The 21421-nt window shown below is 53.8% G+C and overlaps 1 protein-coding gene across 1 annotated transcript in view; it reads left to right on the top strand.

Annotated features, from left to right (window-relative positions):
- Positions 1-18227, top strand: part of LOC144731435 (dmX-like protein 2) — a 66853-nt gene extending 48626 nt beyond the window's left edge. Inside the window, exons 39-52 of the mRNA XM_078612472.1 lie at positions 1164-1249; positions 1612-1816; positions 2257-2386; positions 3024-3086; positions 3526-3612; positions 4259-4380; positions 5067-5214; positions 5590-5650; positions 6131-6258; positions 6604-6684; positions 7296-7387; positions 7548-7600; positions 8532-8749; positions 9207-18227. Coding sequence (XP_078468598.1) covers positions 1164-1249; positions 1612-1816; positions 2257-2386; positions 3024-3086; positions 3526-3612; positions 4259-4380; positions 5067-5214; positions 5590-5650; positions 6131-6258; positions 6604-6684; positions 7296-7387; positions 7548-7600; positions 8532-8749; positions 9207-9395 — 1663 coding nt within the window. The 3' untranslated portion in view covers positions 9396-18227. The remainder of the gene's footprint in view (positions 1-1163; positions 1250-1611; positions 1817-2256; positions 2387-3023; positions 3087-3525; positions 3613-4258; positions 4381-5066; positions 5215-5589; positions 5651-6130; positions 6259-6603; positions 6685-7295; positions 7388-7547; positions 7601-8531; positions 8750-9206) is intronic.
- The last annotated feature ends 3194 nt before the right edge of the window (positions 18228-21421 follow it).

The following is a 21421-nucleotide window of genomic DNA, read 5'->3' as shown; positions in this document are numbered from 1 at the left end:
AATGAAACCAGTACCGTAATAAGGATGTTTTGGTTCTATCGCGTAAATATAGATGTGTCGTTAAACCCGCCCACTGCCTGACACAGCCAATTAGTAATGTTTGTCACGTAAACACAACATGTAGTTCGTTCCTGGTACAGCACACCGGTGTGTCGGAGAATGAACCCACAACATTTACAATTCGAGTACGACGTTTAACCGGTAATTACAAGTAGCATCATCAGGCGACAGAATTGTGGAGAAATCCTATTTCGGGCCTTAAATAGAGGGATAAAATGTGATGTCATCATTTGTGAGCCAATCGGGTACAAAGACCAGAGGGAGGAGGTGGTTAAGTAACACTTCATGGACCGACCCTCGTTGTAAACAGGAGATGAGCAGCAGTGCTTTAATGTTCTATTGCAAGACCTGTGAAACATGGTTCACCATGTGGTGAAACTCGCAAAGCATGAAAAGGATTGCGCGTGTTATGGGTTTACGTGACCACTGCAGCCACTAGTGGCCGCTACTTTCGCCACCAATTTTTTTATGGAATGGCGACGCTGAATCGCGACGAATTTGTGGAATCGCAGAGGTCGGGAATCGTTACCCCCCCTAGCTAGCGCACAGGTTATGTGTCATGCGTCTCGCTTTGTTTGTGTGTGGTGCCGGCCACCCACCCACCCTCTCGTGTGCCGTGCCGGCCGTCACAGGTGCTACTCGCTAACAGCACTTGCTCTTACAGTCTGTTAAGGCTACACGAGAGATGTTTTTCTTTTGTTTTGCACCACACATGTCTGTCTTTTAACATTTTACAACTTAAGTTGAATACGTTCGTGCATTTGTTCTGTCCATCTGGCCTTCCCTAGCAGGGGTAAGGTCCTGTGTGATAACCCAATCTGAACGAAACTGTCGCGTAAAGTTGTGTTGCTTTTCGGGACTCACCCTGGACAAAATCAGATACACAGGTAAAACCACGACCCAAAAACTTGGGACACACAAAACCGGAGCAAACCCGCCGACCCGAGTTGGATTCCCTCGACCAAAGTTAGCCGTCAAATTTCGTACCGCTGGTTCAAAGCTTCCAAAGACAAACGCGTGTCAGAACGCGTATCGTAATCCGTGCGCGTGCCGGATTTTTTGCAAATCGTCTCCCTTGACTTGGCTGCTGCCGTGTGCCACAGCTGGTGCCTCATGAGGCTGGTGGTGGTGCGGCTGGCCATCACAAACATGCGCGGCTTCTTCCCCATGGCCGGACTCGAGATGTCAGGTGAGCGGCTCATTGCCTGTCCGTGCTGGTGGTGTGGTGCGGGTGCTTGTAGTGTTGGTGGTGATGCGGTAGTGCAGCGGTTGGCGTGCTGCGCTACGAACCCGCCGACCCGAGTTCGATTCCCTTGACCAATAATGGTGACGATTAGCTGAACCGACCCTGTCGCATTTTTAAAGGTGTTTGAGCAACCGATTGCAAAAAGTATTAATTTTAATCTTTGCCGATTTTATTTTTATCACTATTGACCAATCATCCCAGCTTGAGTCGTTATCAACTTACGGTTGTCAAGTAAACCCACCGTCCCCACTCTTTCATCGGTGCCGCCCCTCGACCCTTGACCCCCTCCCCGTGCCGTCCCGCAGACCTGCCGTCGTGCTCCCCGCTGTGCCACATGGCGCTGTGCACGCTGAGCCAGTGGGAGCAGGCGCTGTGCGCGCGCCTCGAGGCCACGCCGGGCCCTCCCGACGACTACATCCCCACGCTGGGGGCTCACACGGGCGACGGGCCTGCCGGACCGGCCATCCTGCGCTACAAGGCCATGCTGGAGCCAGGCAACACGCCCTTCAGGTGGGCCGTGAGGGCTGCGAGTGCCATGAGTCCTCACAGGCGGGAGCGTGGGAGAGATTATTCTGCATGTGGTGGTGGTGATGGTCGTGTGTATGTGTGTGTGTAGTTTGGTGTGTGTGTAGTTTGGGTGGGGAGCGGCGGCGCAGTGGTTAGCGTGCTGCGCTATGAACCCGCTGACCCGAGTTGGATTCCCTCGACCAATAACTGACGATTATCTGAATCGGTCCTGGGGCTTCTCTAGGTTGACTCGGCCTCAAATGTGTACCTTGTGCATTGTGTGAACGTCAGCACTGGGGAGACAAAGGCGGCCAGGTGTTGTGCTGGCCACACCATCCACGCATGTGTCGTGCCAGCCTTCATAGGTGCTCGCTAACAGCACTTGCCCCAATAGTCTGTGAAGGCTATAAGGAGGGGGGGTCTTTGTCTTTGTGTGCCCGCAGTTCGCATCGCCGCTCGGCACTGGCAGCCAAACGCTTGTGGCAATTCCTGGTGCGGCACGAGTCAATGCAGGAGACCTTCATCAGGCACATCTTCACTCGCGCGCACCACCGCCACCAGCAGCAGCAGCAGGTTTGTACAACTATTGCACCGCTTCCCCACAACCTCCTATACCAACAATGGCACCAGCATCACCGCTAGCAGCAGCAGCACTCCCGCTGTACTGCATCCCCACTAACCCGTACAATAATACTTCCACCACCGACACCACCACCACTGCCACCAGCAGCAGCTGTGTACAACCACTACACTACCTCCCCGCTACCACCCACAGCAAGAAATCCACCAGCAACAGCACGGACACCAACAGCACCAACACAAACACTAACGTGAACACCACCACTGACGCCCATCAACACCATCAAAAACTCCACCACCAACAACACCATCAGCAACAGCAGTAACCGGAGGTCTGAATCAACAACAGGTCACTACCAGCAGCAGGGCATACCCAACACCACCTGTACCGTGGGTAGCAGGCCAAGGGTTGGCGAGTCGTGTTTGGGCAGTTGTTCTTTGAGTTGAGACGCCCGGGTTGATATTCTTAACGCCTTATTCTCCAAATGTAATAGCCGCCGCAGAGAGGGAACCACCAAAGTTGTAGATTAACTCACCGCCACGACATCGTGAGCCATCGTGGTAGGGGTGAATTCGCGTGACAAGCAATTCCCTGACTCGTTCTTCCCCGGAACACCGCTCCCCTCGACAGGAGGAGGAGTCCTCCTCATCCGGGAACCTCAACTACGTGACCGAAGACCACGGAAGCAACAGGGTGAGTTGTCCGATGGCAGCACTGCCACGATGCCACAGTGATCTCGATGTTCTGCTCGTACGGTTTCCCAAACCCAGCACTGAGAGCCGTGCGGTTTCGTGAGACTGTTATTGAGAGTGCAGCGGAGTGGTTTGAGTGCGTCGGTATTGCGACTGGGCTGGTTTGTAAATGCACGTGTACAGCCTTGTGCCAATCCACTGCTGGAGGACGAGGGCCGCTCCCCACCCCGTGCGGGTCGCGGGGGTTGTTTGACTGTAATTCGACTCGCTGGCAAACGCAGGTTTGTTAATGCGGGGAGCACAGGCGTGTGGGCGTAGTGCAGTACAACAATGACGAGAGCCGCGTGGTTTCGTTCTCAACCTTTGGGGTTGGCGGAGCTCGTCGTACGTGCAGTTGCGTGGCGAGTCTCACGCCGCCGTGGTCGTCTCCGTGATTTCAGACGGAGCTGAGCGCCGGCTCCCCCATCACGCGAGCGCGGATCGTGCACAAGGAGACTGACATCATCACCGCCTTCGCCATCAACCGGGTACCCCGAGCCTGACCCCACCCTTCGTGTCTCTCGGAATACATATGGCCTCCAACATCACGTTCCGTGATTGTGTGGTCGTGTCAGCTGTAAATTATTCAGTATCCTACTTTCGTCATCATTGGCCAACGTCAATCCACTGCTGGATGAAGGCCTCCCCAAGCTGCCGCAAGCTCTTGACCGTGTTGTACAAATAAAGTTTAAACATAAATAATCGTGCAGTCTCCACCCTCAATTCAAAACAAGAAGCCGTTTGATTCTTTCATGACTTGGCGTTGAACGTTGTGCCCTCCGTGAGCATAAATATAACATTAGCGCATAATTTGCATAAATTATAGATGATCAATTATGAAACATATCGTGAGAATCAGAATTAGATGCGAATCAATGCGTCGCTGCTACATGCCCTTGTTTCTACCATGTGGGCCTTAAAACGTAAACAACGCTTTGCTGAAGAGGCCACGTGAAGTTGAAGCCGGGATTATCTTTATCAAACCAATGGCACCCTGGCCCGCACTCATCTGGCCGATTGCACGTAGGTTAACGCTCCCCCCCCCCCCCCCCAAGTGGTGTTTGTTGCGAAGCGACCCAGCGGATTGCCCACGCGTCAACGTGTGTCTAACGCTGTCTGATCGTGCTCGGGCAGGCGAATCCGTCTTGCCTGGCCGCAGCCTCGGCCCACGAGGTGCTGGAGCTGGACCTGTCGTCCATCTTGTCGTCGAGCTGCCAGGCTTGGGTGGAGGAGGAGTCCGAGTCGGAGGGCAGCAGGTGACCTTTGACCCAGCCACCCCCCAACCAATCGAGTGGCGCGTGTGACGATACCGCCTGTCGTGTTGACCCGCGAACGCCTGTCCAACGCCCGTCGGCATTGCCCGAACGGTGCCAACCTCGACCAGAACGCTCCAAATGAGTTGTAGCTATGACCGTGGTAAAGTTAATGGCACTCGGCTTCACTGACACGTCGGTAAGACCTGCTGGGCTTTGTTCCCGTAAATCCACTGCTCGAAGAGTTCCGCAGGAGATAATGCCAAACTGCTTCTGAGATCGCTTAAAGTGACCTTTTTTTATCGACACACTAGGGACATACACATTCTTTTGCGCATCTGCTGCATAAAAAAAGTGGATTGCGATGAAATAACACTTAAATTTGGTAATGAAAAATAATATAAAAGCAGGAATGTATCTTATGGAACAAGTGCTTCATAGTTCATTAGATTCCTCCAGTCTGAAGATTCTGACTGATCCACATTAAGCGTAGGCCTAATTTGATGCCGTGTTTGAATTTACGGCCTAAAGTCATCAACTCGGTGCACTCGAACCCTGGTTTAATCACGGGCGGCTACAATTGCACTTTTGAACCCAGGGTCGGCGCTCTGACCTCTGAGCCCCACCCGGCGCCACCTCCGCGGGATAAACTCATTGACATCAGCGTTGTTGTCACGGTGACCCCGCAGTAACGAAGACTTCCTGGTGGTCTACACGAAGGACGACGCTTTCCGCAGCCCCAGCATCGGCAGCTTCCACACGAGCAGCCCCTACACGCCGAGCAGCACGGGCACCACCAGCTCAGTCGGCGGACAAACGGGCAGAGGGCCCACCATGGTACGGTCCTACTCTAGACAAGCCAGACATTCTACCACTATGTTACGACGTGGATAATAGAGGCAAGGCAGCCGTCTACGGTACGATCTGAATTCTAGAGGTCAGACGAGGGGACGCTGTACGGTGTGAGCTGCATTCTGGTCCTCGACGGCATCACCCACCTCGATAAATCTCATTGCACTACCTAAGAGGTGGGGGACGAGGGTCGTGCAGTCCACTGCGTATGCGCCCCTTGAGTCTGCGGCCGGTGAGTTGTGGTGTGTGGGGCAAGGGTAACGCGCGCTCGGGCCGTCTTGGTGATGTGTGGGTGCCGTGACGTCGCCGCCTCCTCACTGTCGTTGTTGTCGTCGCTGCCCCCCTTCTCCCTTCCGACAGCTCCTGCGGCGGAACCTGAGCAACGTGCGGAGGATGGCGAGCCACCCGATATTGCCGTACTGTGAGTGGGCGCCACCACGCACTGCACCGCACTGCACTGCGCAAAGCCGCGTGCCCACGGGTTAACCGAGCGGCCACCCGCGCATTGCTGCCCTGGCTGCCCGGTTGTCCCCGGCGCTCGTTGTTGATGGTGCCGGGCTCGTGTCGTTCCAGGCTATGCCTCGGCATTGCCCTCTCCCCACTTTCCCCTGCCTTGAGTGCCTCTCACCCAACCCCCTTCACCTTGAATGTAGTTTTAGTGTTCTTTAATTTTACAAAGCGTCTTGAGATGCGATTGAAATTAGTTTCCACATGTACACTCGTATTGTTGTTGCGCTGCCGACTCGTTGAACAGAATCGGTCGTGTTTGTTGTTGCCCCCCGCGCCGCCGCTTGTTGTAACAATGCTCCCGTGTGCCGCGCCGGCCTCAATGGGCCGCTCGCTGACGACGCTCGCCCCGACGTGCTGTGTGATCCTCACGGCCGGCTGCGTGTCTTTGCAGATGTGACGGGCGGGCAGGACGGCAGCGTGCGCGTGTTCGAGTGGGGTCACGCGGAGCAGCTTCAGGTCATGAGGCCTCCGCCCGCGCCCCGCGTCACCCGCTTGCGTTTCTGCGCCCAGAGCAACCGGGTAAATCTCACTTGGTTTGTTCGCGCACGCGCGATTCGATGCCTGGATCGTGGGCTGGAGGAGGGGATTGTAATTGATGGAACCATTACTGGCCTGCCCGTTGCCACCGCGTCCATTGCTGTGGCTTTCCTGCCTCCCTCTCTCCCTCCACGGTCCTCCTCCCTCCACCTCCCGCTGATCTTCGAACTCGCCCGCTGTGACACTCGCTGCGAGATCGCAGTCCCCTCCAATTCTCGCCTCAAGCCGCCGCTCGGCCTAACGATGCTCCCGTGCTTGTGTGTGCGCGTGTGTGCGTGCGTGTGTGCGCGTGTGCGCGTGCGTGTATGTGCGAGCGTGCGTGAGCAGAAGTTTGGGGTGACGGATGGTGATGGCTTCCTCAGTCTGTGGCAGCTCGACCTCACCAACAAGAACCCCAAGCCCTACCTGGTGCGTGCCCCACAACAAAAACAACAACAACAAATACGGTGGTGTACTGTTGCTGTGTAGCAGTTAGCGCGTTGTGCTACGAACCTGATAACCCGAGGTCGATTCCCGCTCACGGCCAAAGCAGTGACGATTAAACGAACAGTTCCTGGGCTTCCCCGAGGTTGACTCGGCTTCAGATGAGTATCCGGTGCGGTGTGTAGTAACCATCGCCAGTAAGGAGACAAAGGCGGCTGGGCGTGGTGCTCGACACCCTCCCCCTCATGTGCTGTGCCGGCCTTTATAGGTGCTCGCTAACAGCACTTGCTCTTACAGTTTGTTAAGGCTACACGAGATCTTTGTCTTTGCGTGTTCATAAATACCTGGCACTTGTTTCAATGCCGCGGCTACTCAAAAGCACCTTGCGTCAAATATCAACACCGTTCCAATGCCCTGCGGCTGGCTATAGCCCCGGGGGAGGGGGGGCACCTTCAGTGGCAACCATCTCTGCACAGACGGCACAAGCTGTACGCAGCACCGACCTGCAAGCGGGCATAGAGCCTGCCAATCGGCGGGGCGGCGTTGCCCCCGTGGTTTTCCGAGTGATGTGCGGGTGACCTGTGCGTGTGCGACAGACCCTCAAATGCCACAGCCGCGACACCTTTGACTTCACTTTTCTGGGCTCCTCCAGCGTCGTGGCAACCGCCGGACAGTCGTCCGACGGCCGGTGAGCGACCATCGCTAACCGTTACGACCGGGATCGTTTGTACTTTCGTTCGGTCATTAGTCCGTGAATTTGTTTATCAGACCTGTGTAGTGACGTTGATTCTACGCGGTCACCATGGTAGCAAATGGATATAACTGCGTTGTGCGTTTTTCCTGCGTAGGAACGTTCGCCTGTGGGACACCCTGGTGCCGCACAGGAGCAGCCTGGTGCACGGTACGCCTCGTCACACTCCCGCGATACCTAGTGTGTGTGTGTCTGTGTGTGTGTGTGTGGGGAGCGGTAGTGTAGCGGTTAGCGCGCTGCGCTATGAACCTGGCGACCCGGGTTCGATTCCCGCTCACGGCTAACACCAGTGACGATTATCTGAACCGGTCCTGGGCCTCCCCTAGGTCGACTCAGCCTTAAATGAGTACCTGGTGCGGTGTGTAAACATCGCCACTGGGGAGACAAAGGCGGTCGGGCGTGGTGCTGGCCACCCACCCCCTCGTGTACCGTTCCGGCCTTCATAGGTGCTCGCTAACAGCACTTGCCCCTACAGTCTGTTAAGGCTATACGGGGGGTCTTTGTTGTGTGTGTGTGCCCGCTCACTCGCACGGTCTCTCCTGCTGCCCTGCCGCGAGAGTCTGCGTGAAGCGCTACATCGAGGAGATGTGAGCCACGTACCCAGTAAACGTGGAACTTTGGGGTAACGTTGAGGCAACATTGACCCAACGGTTCTACCCACATGCCAACGTTGCATGTGTTTTCTGGATAAAGGCTTCGGCCGGTGATTTCGTAAAGAGGTCTCCTGCGAAGCGTTGCTCCGTCTCCCCCCGGTCACATTGATCTCTGATCTTCCACTTGTGAAGTAATCGGACAGTCGGCAGCAGTAAATAGACTCGTCCTCGCCATGGGAACGAGGAATTTCCACCACTAGCTGAGGGCTTATAAGCATGAGATGAGGGCCACCTTGCACTAACTGGAAATCTTTACGTTAACCTGAATAATAATAATAACAACAGGAGGGCCCGGCCAGATACTTGGCCGGGTATCGGAGCAGCGACGTAGTGATCGGCGCAGTGTGGGGGTAGGGGGGGTGGGGGGGGTATGGGGGGTGGGGGGGGGTCGGTGGTCGCTGATGTTACTTCCCTCGCCGCCGGCGCAGGCTTCCAGTGCCTGGAGGCGGGCGCCACGGTGCTGGGCTACGCGCCCCGCAGCCAGACGCTCATCGTGGGCGGCCGCAAGGGCCACGTGACGCTGCTGGACCTGCGGCAGCGCGTGGCCCGCCACACGGTGCAGGCCCACGAGTCGGCCGTGAAGGCCATCGCGGTGCACCCCGGCGAGGGCTTCTTCCTCACCGGCTCCGCCGAGGGCAACATCAAGGTGAGGGGCCCGTCGGCCGAAGTCCCGTGGCCAGGGCGAGCATTGACCTTCACGCCGACCCCTAACCCAACCCTGACCTTCACGCCGACCCCCAACCCAACCCTGACCTTCACGCTGACCCCTAACCCAAACCATGACCTTTACGCTGACCCCAAACCATAACCTTTACGCCAACCTCTAATCCTGACCTTCATGCTGACTCCTAACCCCCACACCCTGCAGTCTATGACGACAAATGGGAGGGCGCTTTGTTTTTTTATAGTGCTCATGGATAAACTATAAACTAAACTATTAACTATTTATATTTTTTGCCAGGTAAGGCCCGCTGAGCTATATCGCTCTTTTTCAGAAACGACCTGGCTTTCGCAAATGATAGCTCAACGAAGTGGGCTTATCACGTGTAAATTTATCGCAGCCAATTTCTCTAAACTCTGAAAATCTCCGCCCACGGTGCCAGGTGTGGTCCCTGCCGGCGCCCACGCTGATCAGCACCTACGCCAACGAGCACGCCCGCCAGTCCATCTTCCGGCACCTGGGCGCCGGCGTGATGCAGATCGAGACGGGGCCGGGCCGCCACGTCTTCTCCTGTGGCGCCGACGGCACCATCAAGACGCGCGTGCTGCTGCAGCACTCGGGCGGCTGGTGACCACCGCCACGCTCGCCCGCCAGCCCGCCCGCCCGCCTGCCCAACTATAACCCCATCCCACCCACGCATCACACCCACAACGCGGCCACTCGTGCCGGAGTAAAGCACGAAGGGGCACTGTGCAGGGTCAGGGCCCCCTGCACTACAGGGGACGGGCTCGGCCGACACTGGGTCGGTGTTACCGCCGGGTGCCGGCCGATCTGAAGCGTGGTTGGCGGGGAGGGCAGGCACCCCTCTTGTGCCCCGAAGCGTCCTACCGAGCCTCGGCCAACCGCAGCGCCTACGCGTGCGCCCGGCTGCGGCCCCGGTAAAAGCACGGCATGCGCTGCGTGTAAGGCGTCTTCCCGTCTTGACTGTGCGCGCACTCTTCATAGGCTGGATATAATAACTGGAGAACAGCGGGAACAACAACAAAAAAATTCCCCGAACGCAGCTACGCGGTTTGTTTTTCCTCTGTTTCGAAGTAGTTTTTGTTGTTGGTTTTTTTGTGCAAGCGGACTTTCCGCCGCCGCCAGTGACGGATGCTTCATCCCTCCTCGAGGGGGATATTGATGGGTTCCGCGCGGGAGGGAGAGCCCGAGAGAGTCGATGAGCAGGGTTCGCGCCCCCGTCACTTTACCAGCCTCCTCGTGATGTTTTATCGCTTGTAAAATATAAATATGGCGTGTACGCGACGACGAAACGAGGGTTTTAAGGGCGTTTGACGAACAAACGCAAGTACGGCAATCGTGTGTGAAAACCGCAAACGTGTGTGTGAGACGAGCTTCGGGGGGGACATCTCGTACAACCTATAGCTTGAGCCTACGTGTAAGCACACCCCTCACCTCAAAGGCCTCGTTAGGGTATTATTTTCTTGTTGTTGTGACGGTCGCAAGCTGGGATAAACAAAATATATATGAGGAGACATTTACAGAGATGTAAAATAAAATATAAATATGTGTATATTGCTCTGGCTGTTTGTAAATGATTCCACTTTGAAGGCGTAAACTTGAACCGACGGGAGGGGATGGGTCGGAGCATCGCCGTTGTTGGTTTGCATCGAGTGGCCATGCTCCCGGACATTCTTTTCGCCCGTTTTTGTGGGCAAAGGCGGTGCCGTGCTGCGGCCGCGGGTAATCCGGGCGGAAATGTGATTTTGTTTTGCAGAAGGGAGTGAGGGGCGGGGGCGTTTGTAAATTTCGTTGCGTTTTTGTGCAAAGCGTTTGACGGGTACAGGGCATGATCGCCGTGATTCAGGTTGGGCGCGCACCGCTCGTCGCTGTCGAGAGAGCTGCATGCAACGCGCGTACCTACGTACGTTGAACTTGTTTTCGCACCGCCGTACGTGGCTAGCCGACCGTGTTAACCTGAGGTGCGGGGGAAGGACGATGCGCAGTGCCCGTTGTGACCTCGTCTTCGCCAATGGTCGTGTGTAGGCGCTGCGGGTTCGCGAGCGCGAAATGCTCGTACAGTGCACGTGATCGGGTGCAGTCTCTCTCAGCCTGATGCCTTGTTCGGGGGTAAGGGTGGTGTCACTTTGGATCATGATTGTAATTATTATTGCTTTTAACGTTTTTCCTATTTTGTTATTAAGCTGCGGAGGTCACAAAGGAGAATTGCTGATCAGACCGGATTGTTGCAACACTCCCATATTTGCGTGTGCGCAGCTGGCGCTGGCCATCGTGTTCCTTTGGTACTGCGTGAGGGTGACGGAACACGCGCGAGAGGCTCTGGCGCGTCGCACGGCCGCTGTAAACGAACAACGACGGCGTTTAGTCGAAGACCGGTCTGCCCTTTACAGCAACATGTCGTGAGGTTAAATATCGCTTTAAAGCGATGCCGTGACCTCAAACGCTCGATCGCTATTGGCCGCGGGCTCGTAAAACTTTGTGCCATTGTTGTTGTGTTTGGCTGATGGGGCATCGGTTCTCGCCATCGCTTCTGCGTCACTCGGGTGTTCTTGTCTGCGTTGGTGGGAGATGACTTTTGAATCTGAACGCATGATCGTGGCGGGACAGGCTAGGCCGCAGAGCCCGAGGTCGCATCATGGAACTTGAACGAGCCTTTCCCGACTTTCCTCCTAAGGCATTATATCGGTAATTTTTTGGCAGCTGTGCTGGATGACGGCATCTCCCCCCACACCGTGTGGGTAACGGGGGGCCGTGACCGTCGCCACGCTGGTTGATGCGGGTCGGTGAAGGGCGTGGGGCCCTTGAGCGGTTCCGGATGTCACTCGGCACCGCTGTCGGCCACGGCTGAGAACGACGGGTGCGGCGCGCTAATCCGCTAGCCGCCGCTGCTGCTCCTCCCAAGGCATTATCGAGTACGGGAAATCTTCCCTCGGGGTCTGTTTGTGCCCACCGGCTGCTCGAAGTAGTTTGTAGACGAATCGTATTTTCTTGCCTTGGTGCTTGAATGTGCTGCTTTGACCGGCTCCGTTCGTGTGCGGGAGGAGCCCGGCCGGGCTGCGGGCGGCGACGCCTCCGCGGCGCGCCCGACTCCCGCATGGACGAACGGACCAAGCCGCGGATGCGCGCGTCGCTCTCCCATTGTCAACTTGGCGCACGCGCAAAGTGCGGCGCTGGGACTGGAAGGGCTCTGTGCAATGGCCGTGTTGGAGACCGATACATTTTTGCCAAAAAACCTGAACCCGCTGAGAACACCGGATAGGTCTACCGCGCCGCTTTGGCAAGACGATTAGTCGTTTTTATTTCTGCCTGGCGCTGCTGATGAGTAATGCAAGCGACCCGTTTGGTTTGAACAAAACACGACTTACCCGAGTGTTGAATTAATGAAACGTGACACATGGGGTTTTTTTGCCAATTTTTGCACAACGCCTGAACAGGGCGACGGCCATCGGTTTCCGCGCGCATTCGCAAATCCAGTTATTTATTTAGTTTTTAGCCTCGCAAAATGTATTTTTTAACATGCCCCAATAAAAATCATCGCATGATTCTCGAGTCGTTCGACCGGAGGCGAAGGGGGTATCTCTTTTAGTCCGAAGCGTCGGCGTTTTCGACCACGACCTTGCACAGAAACAACCCCGATTGTCACAAACGCCTCGACGAGGAAGGCAATCCTCTCGGTTCTCGTCCGCAGGGCGGCTGGTGTACCGACCTCGTGCCACGTGCGCTACCCCGGGTGTGAGGAACGCGCCGACGTTTACACGCAGAGCCGGCGCCTTGTCCGCCGCTTGCCGAGCGTCACTTTTATTTCCTTGATCGCGATCTGGAAACGCCGCGCCCACGCGCGCGTCGCTCCAGACGCGGCCCCGGGGGGCCGTTCCCTCGGCCGGTCTTGTCGTCCGCGCAGTGAATCGCCTGCCATTCCTTCACTTTCGATGTCTTAATTGTCGTTGAGTTTTTTTGTTCCGTCAAGTGTTGTGTTGTTATTATTATGACGGCCGAGAGCCGCGGAGTGGCAATGCTGAACGTGGATGCTGTATTCCGTTGCTTGTGAGCTTCGGGTTCTAGAGGCCAGTTTACTCATTCTGGGTGGGTGACGCAATCCGCCCGCCCGCGTGGTGCAATCTCAGCGTTCCGCTCAAATATATAACAAATGCCATAATTTAAACAAGCATTACTTTAATTGCATTTGCCATAAAAGGTCTGTTCTTTATATTGTAATCGTGTTATAATGGCAGGATGCTACCTATAACCATTGTGAAACCGCGACCTTTGTTTGCAGCGTGTACAACTGATGTATAGAGGACGGCACGCGATAGTAGTGGACTCCTGTTCTCACAGGAGCAGGCTCCGTGTCGACAAAGGCTCCTCCCGGACACTGACCTGCATGGCTGACCACGGCCAAGTGACCCGTTCACTCTGCGTGTGTGCAACTCGCAGGTTTGCGAGGTGATGAACGCTGCCGTTGTGCGTGCTGCCACTCCGCGTGGCCCGGGATGTCCCCCTCGCTACACCCGCCAGGCGCACAAACAGCAATGCGCGCGGCCCTCTCAGCGAATGTGCGGCCGCTTGGCACGATTGGATTTCACGCCGGAGTTGAGCTGGCCATGATGAGGAGGAGGGGGAAGGGGGTTTCCGTGATTTTTTATTTTCGTTAAATTCTACCGCACGTTGCCAAGCAGCCTGCTCACTTTATTGTGTTTCGTTTGGTTTGTTTACTTCTCCTGGGATACTCACCGTCGTAGGTGGCGGGTGGCTCTGACTGACGAGGGCTTGGCCAAGCACAACAAAACCATTCGCCCACCAGATTTTGCATCCAAACCGAGCCAGTCCCGTCCCGCTGCAGCTCTTGGAGCGTGCCGCACTCGGGGAGAGATCCCCACGCCTCAAAGGGCAGGGCGCGTGGGAGACCGACGACATCCGCGGACCCGAGCGGGTTGGAATTTGTTGAAAAAAAAAATCTCTCAACGAGAGGGCCCACGAGAGACGGATGTGACCGGCGAGCCCGGGGATCCTTTGGGCTCCCGAGTCGACCACGTGCCCTGCTTGCCTGGGGCCTTGCGATTTCTCTCTCGTTCTTGATTATGACTCATTTAATTTAATACAGAAATAATAACATTTTATAGCAAAGATGATTTCAACTCCCGCTCCCTGTGCTCCGTGCTGACCACGGTAGCGCAGTTCACGCGGACCCCCCCCCCCCCCGCGGTCGTGGTGGGGGGGGGGGGGCTGACGCCAAATCTCGCCACGCGCCCGACGCTCGCTCCGGGGGAAGCTGCCCCGGGAGAGCGCCCGGCGCCAACGCCGCCATCGATGCCCCCCCCCCCCCCCCAATGATTTGTTGATTTAAAAAAAAAATTGCTTATCATTTGTGTTCCTGCATCGTTTGGAAAAAAAAGATTATTTTACAGTCCGTGTGGAAACTCACACCCTGCTGCTGCTGCTATGCACGTGACTGACAGCAGACATGGTGACGTAACAACAGCTGGGTGGTGAGGGGGAGCCGAGGATTCGGACATTGCGGTGGTCGCGAGCGGTCGTGGGGATCACGGCGGGAGCTCCTCCCGCGTGACTCAGATTCCAGTGCACGATGAACGCGCGGTCAGCTTGAGGGTCAGTCGCCAAGTGTGGGAGCACACACACACAGCCTCCGCCGCATACCCCCCTAGGGTCTCTCCAAGCAAAGTCCCCCACCCCCCAAGTTAGCCCCCTTCCTTGGGATCCCTCCTGGCGGTTCCCATTCTATTGCATTGTTCACAAGCCTCGTGTGAGGTTCCTGCAGTAGCCAGCCCAGGAGACGTTCATATTGAAGATGGCCAGTTGGCGACTCGGTGACAGTAAAAAATAATAATAATAATAATACATCTCCCTATCTTTTGGGGTCCAGTCGGGCAGAGTAAGTGACATTGAATTTGAATTCATGCATCTCAGCGGATTGGCGATTAAAAAAAAACCGACTGGGATCGATGTCCGCGATGCACGTTGCGCCAGGGAACCGCGAGGCTGGTTGCGAAGCTCCCCACGTGGAAGCCCCGATTCACGAGTTAGGTGGTGGCTGCGATGCACGTGGCGGCCTGGAAATCCGGCACTGGGGACAGCAGCGAGGGGCTTGGTGGGTCGCAAGCGGATGTTGTGAGACTCGCTCCCCCGCGTGCATCGAGGAAAGTGCCTTACCCCTGGCTCGCCAGGAGAAGGCAGCCCAGCAGAATGTAGACTCATCTCGACGGGATAGAGCGTTGCCCCCTCGCACGCGTGCGTTTCTTTTGGGTGCTGCGGTATCCCTCCCGCACGTATCATCGCTCGTGGATTGGCTGAAAGCACCTCAAATATCCCGGGATAAACAAGTGATTGGTATTGTTATTACGAGCCCATTTTTGTAACGTATGTTGGTTCATCGGTGAATTCAAGGTCGGATTTGCCGGACTATATTTGACATTCCAGTGATGCTTTTGTGAATATTCATCTCAACCGTTCTCACACCCCCCCCCCACACACCAACACCGTATGCCGTATTAGTGTTATATGGTGTATAATAATAATAATGACACCCTGTATGGCATCGTACTAGGATATTAGGCTGTGTTAAGTTAAGTGCAAGGCGTGTAGTCCAGGTGCTCGGGGTGGTTATACGCCACTGCGCTCTCTGTCCAGCTGTCTCAAGTAAAAAATAGCGGACAATAAATGGTAAGGACTGCCTTTGCATTTGTGGGGCAAACGCCACAATTTGTCATTAACACTGTCGTATAATGAAGAAGATATATCGAGCAGGCTGACGTTTGAGGCAATGGACCTACTTCAGAGCATAGAGAGAGAGAGAGAGAGAAAAAGGCATCGGCTGACTGCAGTTGAGAGATGGCACCTTTCTCGGGTGGGGAAATGTTTTACTTTTTAAAATGAAATGTAACATCCTTTTGTCAACGCCACTGCTGATGAAGGTCTCCGCGGGGCCGCGCCGGCCATCGGGATTGTTTGACCACACTTCACCACGCTGCTTACTCACTGCAGGGTTGGGGGAAGGCGGGTGGGTGGGTTCCGGTTCAGACATGGCTCGCCACTCATGTTCGCCGCAGCTGAACATCAACGCTTGGGTCACAAGTTCAGAGGGCTAACCACTGTCTCAGCACTTTTCCTCATTGATACAAAAAAACAATGGACACGCAGTAGTAGTATGCTTTCGCGACCAATATTATCCATAGTCGAGTTTTTTGGGGGGTTTTAGATCGCGTAAATAAAAACGTGTCGTTCAACTCGCCACCACCAGACACAGCCAGTTCGTAAGGTTTGTCACGTAAACACAACGTGTGCCAATGCGTTTCTACTTCAGTAAAACCGCGGTGCAACACACAAGCGGTGTGCTGAACTCGTAACGATTTGGCAAGTTTTGTTTACGTGACAAACCTTACGAATTGACTGTCGGGTGGTGGCGGGTTTAACTACGAATTTCTATTTACGTGATCCAATGGATAAAAACACGAATACTGTATTAGGGTTCGATACTTATTGTCTGCGCGTAACAAACGAGTGCTTGCCTCCGTCAATCGAGAACCGATGATTTGTCATCTTCCTTGAAACGTCTCGATCCAGGGTGCCCCCGTCGTGCGACGAGCGACCTCCACCTCCGAGTGAGAGACGTGCACACTTTGGGTTGATGCGGACACGTGACCGTGGCAGGGTGCGGAGCGCCGAGCGCGAACGTCATCGCGGAATCTCGGCCGAGGGGAAGTTCCCTCTTCACCTTTTGGGTTTGTCGAGCAGAGCGAGCCGCCCGATGCTGTGTAAAGTCGCCGTGGGATGGCCGCGTGATGGCTCTGGCAGAAGGGGGCCACACTCAGAAAGCCGCGGGGTCAAAATGTAAATAAATAACTCCAAAGGGGGGCGGGCTGAGTTCTGTGGATCTCCCCACTCAAACGAGCATCGGCGGCCTCTCATATTTATTGGCGGCCTTGAACCAGTGATGGAAATTCCACATTCCCATGGCTGAGACGGTTAATTCCATGTGAAAGCTCCTGGTACTCGGTTTATATCCTGCAGAGTCTCATTACTATAGACGATGGGTTGAGTCAGCCGTTGTATGATTATATTATCACCACGTGACCAGTAATCGTCCAGAAGGAACAGCACTAGCTTTCTTGGGTTTACCGAAATATATATTTGTGTTCAAGGTACTTGCTGCTGTACCGAAGCAGCAAATGTTTATAAAACCCTTCTAACCAGCCAAAGAGTCTCGTTAACAAGATATTTAGATTGCAAGCCCGGAGGTTTTGTTTGAAAGCCCCGACTTAAGAATAAGGCTTCACTTACGTTCGTCCTTCACCACCAATTTCAGCTCGCAGCACCTTGTCACGTGTAAACCGTGTATTGAAATTACAATTATGGCTGAAATGGATCGTTTAAATTCCCCGCTTAAACCCACCGCCAAAAAACATAACTCCACAAAAGCGTGACGTCTGTAAAAAATCATAGCCCTATTATTTTTATTGTATCGTTAACGCTGGCGGCTTATTGGGTACTGCACACTATAGCCACGGCATCTGAATCAGCTCAACTCCTGTAAACCACGTGGCTTGTGTGTGGCCACGCCCCCTCTGAACTCCTCTACCCCGCCCCCTCTGAAAACAGACGCCGCTCCTCCGGTGCAGCAGCGTCGAGGCCCACGTGCAGCCTCTTAATAAATCGTCGTTGCGCTCCTGACACTTTTCTTTCGTTTCTCAGTTCCTTTCCCATCCTTTCCACACTCATGTCACATTCTTGGTCTACTCGCTGCCCGTGACGTTCTCTTTACCCATTCATTGCGTCCTCGACTTCTCGTAGTGCGCCGCCACGGGCTATACTAGTTGCTAGTGCAGTCGGCCGTACGTTTGTGTCACGTGCTCTCGTCTCACAATCGAAGGCGCCCGCTGCACTGATCCCAGCTGCTCGCGATCGTGCACTGTGTACAATGTGCCTCTGGAGAGGTGTCTCTTGTGTCATTTGGGGAGCGGTCGTACGGTGGTTAGCACGCTCCACAAGGAACCCGGCCACGAGAATCCGGTTCCAGCTCACGACCAACACCAGCGACGATTATCTGAACCGGTCCTAACCCCTCCTCCTTCCCGAGGTCAGCTCAGCCTCACATGAGCACCTGGTGCGGTGTGTAAACATCGCCACGAGGGAGACAAAGGCGGCCGTGCGTGGTGCTGGCCACCCACCCTCGTGTGCCGCGCCGGCCTTCATAGGTGCTCACTAACAGCACTTGCCTCAAGAGTCTGTTAAGGCTACACGGGTCATATTTGCGTCTGTAATGGGCTGAATCGGAACGAAAGGAAGATGTCATATTGTTATACTTTCTCCTTGAGCGTAATTGTCTTGTTTTGGGGGGCAATGGGGCTGCTATCTATGAATATATATATCCAAGCGCACACCTGTCTGTAAATCCCACCTGAGTATACAAATAAATCTAATTTGCGTATCCCGTCGCGTTATCGGCTGTAGATTTGTGTTCCGCGGCGTGCGTGGCTTGAGTCGATTTGCTCGACTCTTGCCGCTCCACTGGCTGGTGACCGGCACCACCCCCTCCGCACGCCCAGGCGGGTCTCGGGGGGTGGGGGGGCTGGGGGTGTTATCTGAGCCGTCACCTCCATTCACCACGGCCGTCAGTGTGGGGTTGTAAGCGGAGAGAGCATTGGCCTGGGTGCAACGTTACGGTACACCACCACTATTCCAAGATGAGAAATTAAGCCCTAACTGTACAGTGACGAACAACATCGTTTATTTGATTACAGCACACACACTACAAATAACTTAAGCAGACAACAAACACGCCTCTTTCACATATCTGCCCTTCCACATGAAACAAAAATAGTTATATTGTTTTATACATGCCAACGTTGGTTCAAAACAAGCAAATCGTCTGGAATAGTTTTGACAGTGTCTCATCGTTGACTGCTGATCATCAGCAGAGTCAGGCTCGCTTGAGCGAGCCCTGGTGAACTGCAAGATGTTTATTGGCAAGGACCATCAATGTTAGCTATCGATTTTAGTCACGACGCAAACTTGTACAAGTGTAGTGTTCAACACAGAGGCACATACTCTGGACTGGGAGGCAGCACTTGTATTAACATCTTCCCTAGCGGGTAACACTGAACGTAACTCTGGTTCTATAGCAGGCGATGTGGCTCACGATGTGAGTAGCGAGTTAACTCGAGACGGAGACCCGGAGACGACGAGACGCAGGACCCAGGCTTGATTCCACAGACGAGCCAAGAACATATTCTTAGGTTTTTTCGGTAAAGTCACGTAGGTAAAAAATTAAAATTAATAAAAGCTATCGTGCTGTGACTGTTCCACCTGAAGACGGAAGCTTGTGTTGCCTCCGAAACGTCGTGATTTTTATTTTATTTTACTTTTATTAATTTTAAATTTTACCTACGTGACTTTACCGAAAAAACCTAAGAATATGAATCCTTGCAGTCACGAAAGCTTCAAATCTAGAGCAAAGAACACTTTCGGGGCTGCCCCTTGATGCTCCTGGGCGTGGCCTCGCTCCGCCTTCGGCCACGCCCCCTTCGAGACCTTTCCCGAAGGATCCCGACCGAGCATCACGTGCCCCACTCGGGCTGCCACGACCTCCCTTGCCCTCTCTGAGGCCATCACCAGGACGATGCCCCCCCTTGGGCTGGCTGACACGCCGCGCTTACTCTGGTGCTGGAGGCTCCAGACGCACAGTTACACTCCTGTAAAAGGAGCTGACGCGAACGCCCAGTGACACCATTTACATCACTACACATGGTTGTTGAACTTCTTTCGCACTGTACGTAGCCAACCATGCTAATGGGCAAAGGACAACAAACTAAACACAAAGAGCAGTTCTAAATAGATGATTTGTCAATCGAGATGATGATTTAAAAGTGCATAATAGGTCCCAGTGGCTTCCTAATATCCGAAGGAAGAAACACACAAAGATACAGAGACTCATAGAGACCCACAGAGACTCATATAGAACCATAGAGACCCACAGAGACTCATATAGAACCACAGAGACCCACAGAGATACAGAGACTCATAGAACCACAGAGACCCACAGAGGCACACAGAGATACAGAGACTCATATAGAATCACAGAGATACAGAGACACACTATGGGAACCTCATTTGCCAGTAAAAATATGATAATTGGTTCTTTACCCTTCTATCTGGCAACAAAACTGACACCTTTTTACAAGGAGTCATGTTTGCATAGACCGCAATACCTGCAGTCATAATACAAACAAAAGAACATAACTCTGATAATGTGCACTGTCCTTGAAGTTGATTGGTCCACACCCGAGACAGCTTTCCTTAGAGCCTAGTCTCATATGGGTTGGACCAGATGACGCCAAAAGGCGCACGTGCGCCTAGGCTCTAAGGAAAGCTGTCTCGGGTGTGGACCAATCAACTTCAAGGACAGTGCACATTATCAGAGTTATGTTCTTTTGTTTGTATTATGACTGCAGGTATTGCGGTCTATGCAAACATGACTCCTTGTAAAAAGGTGTCAGTTTTGTTGCCAGATAGAAGGGTAAAGAACCAATTATCATACAGAGACACAGATATACAGAGACTCATAGAGACACACAGAGATACAGAGACTCATATATAATCACAGATACCCATACTTGGACTTCTTTCGCACCGTAGTAACCAACCGTGCTAATCGGAGGTGCGGCGGGAAGGACAACAAACTAATCACAAAATGAACAAAACTAAACACAACATTAGTAAACAAAGCAGATCTAAATAACAAATAAGCGGGAAATGTGCCTCCGCTCTACATCTGTCCCTCTGTATAATACCGACTTAGTAGCGGGACTACTCCGCTTGCTTCTGATTTACGTGCGATTTAGATCAAGGGTCATTGCCTGAAACGTTGCCTGTGAGATGTATTCGCTTGTCAAGGGCCCACCAGCAGCGTGCTGGACATGCGTGTCGCGTTCTTAGGCCGTGCCACGCACCGCTGCCAACGCAGCAGCAGCAGCATCGCCACCAGAAAATTTGTTTAAATCTCGAGCGTATTTGTTTAACCGCAATTCTCTTGTCTGTTATGTATGTCAATGCACATTAATCTATCCGGTGATAATACTCTGCTTTTGCCCGTATTGAATACTCTGCTTTTGCCCGTATTGAAACGGCTGTACGACGTATTGACCTGAAAACTCAATTTCCCTGTACAAGAATACGTCTAACGGGGTATGCGCTCTTATCTCTCTGCTGGCCTCTCCACGTGCCCTGCAGAAGGGCCATTGCTCGAAACGTCTCCAATTGTGTTGCGCCCGAAACGTCGTGATTAAAAAAATAAATTACCAACGTGACTTTACCGAAAAAACAAAGAGTAGGAATCCTTGCAGTCACGAAAGCTTCAAATGTATAATAATTTTGTATTGTTTTATCTTTATATTATTTTATTATTTCCCTTCTACGTGACTTTACCGAAAGAACCAATAAGATGAATCCCTGCAGTCACGAAAGCTTTAAATCAAAATTTAATTATGAATCGTTAAGCCCGCAAACCGTGACCCCGTCTCGACTCTGATTGGCCGCCCCCCGGCAGCTATCCCCGCCCCTCAACATCTTGGCCCCTCCCCCTTTTTTCACCCCTCTCATCCGCACGTGACGTGCAGCTGACCA

Source organism: Lampetra planeri, chromosome 39 (assembly GCF_965212315.1).
Source record: "Lampetra planeri chromosome 39, kcLamPlan1.2.h2, whole genome shotgun sequence".
Lineage (NCBI taxonomy): Eukaryota > Metazoa > Chordata > Hyperoartia > Petromyzontiformes > Petromyzontidae > Lampetra > Lampetra planeri.
This window is presented reverse-complemented; position numbering and strand designations above follow the sequence as displayed.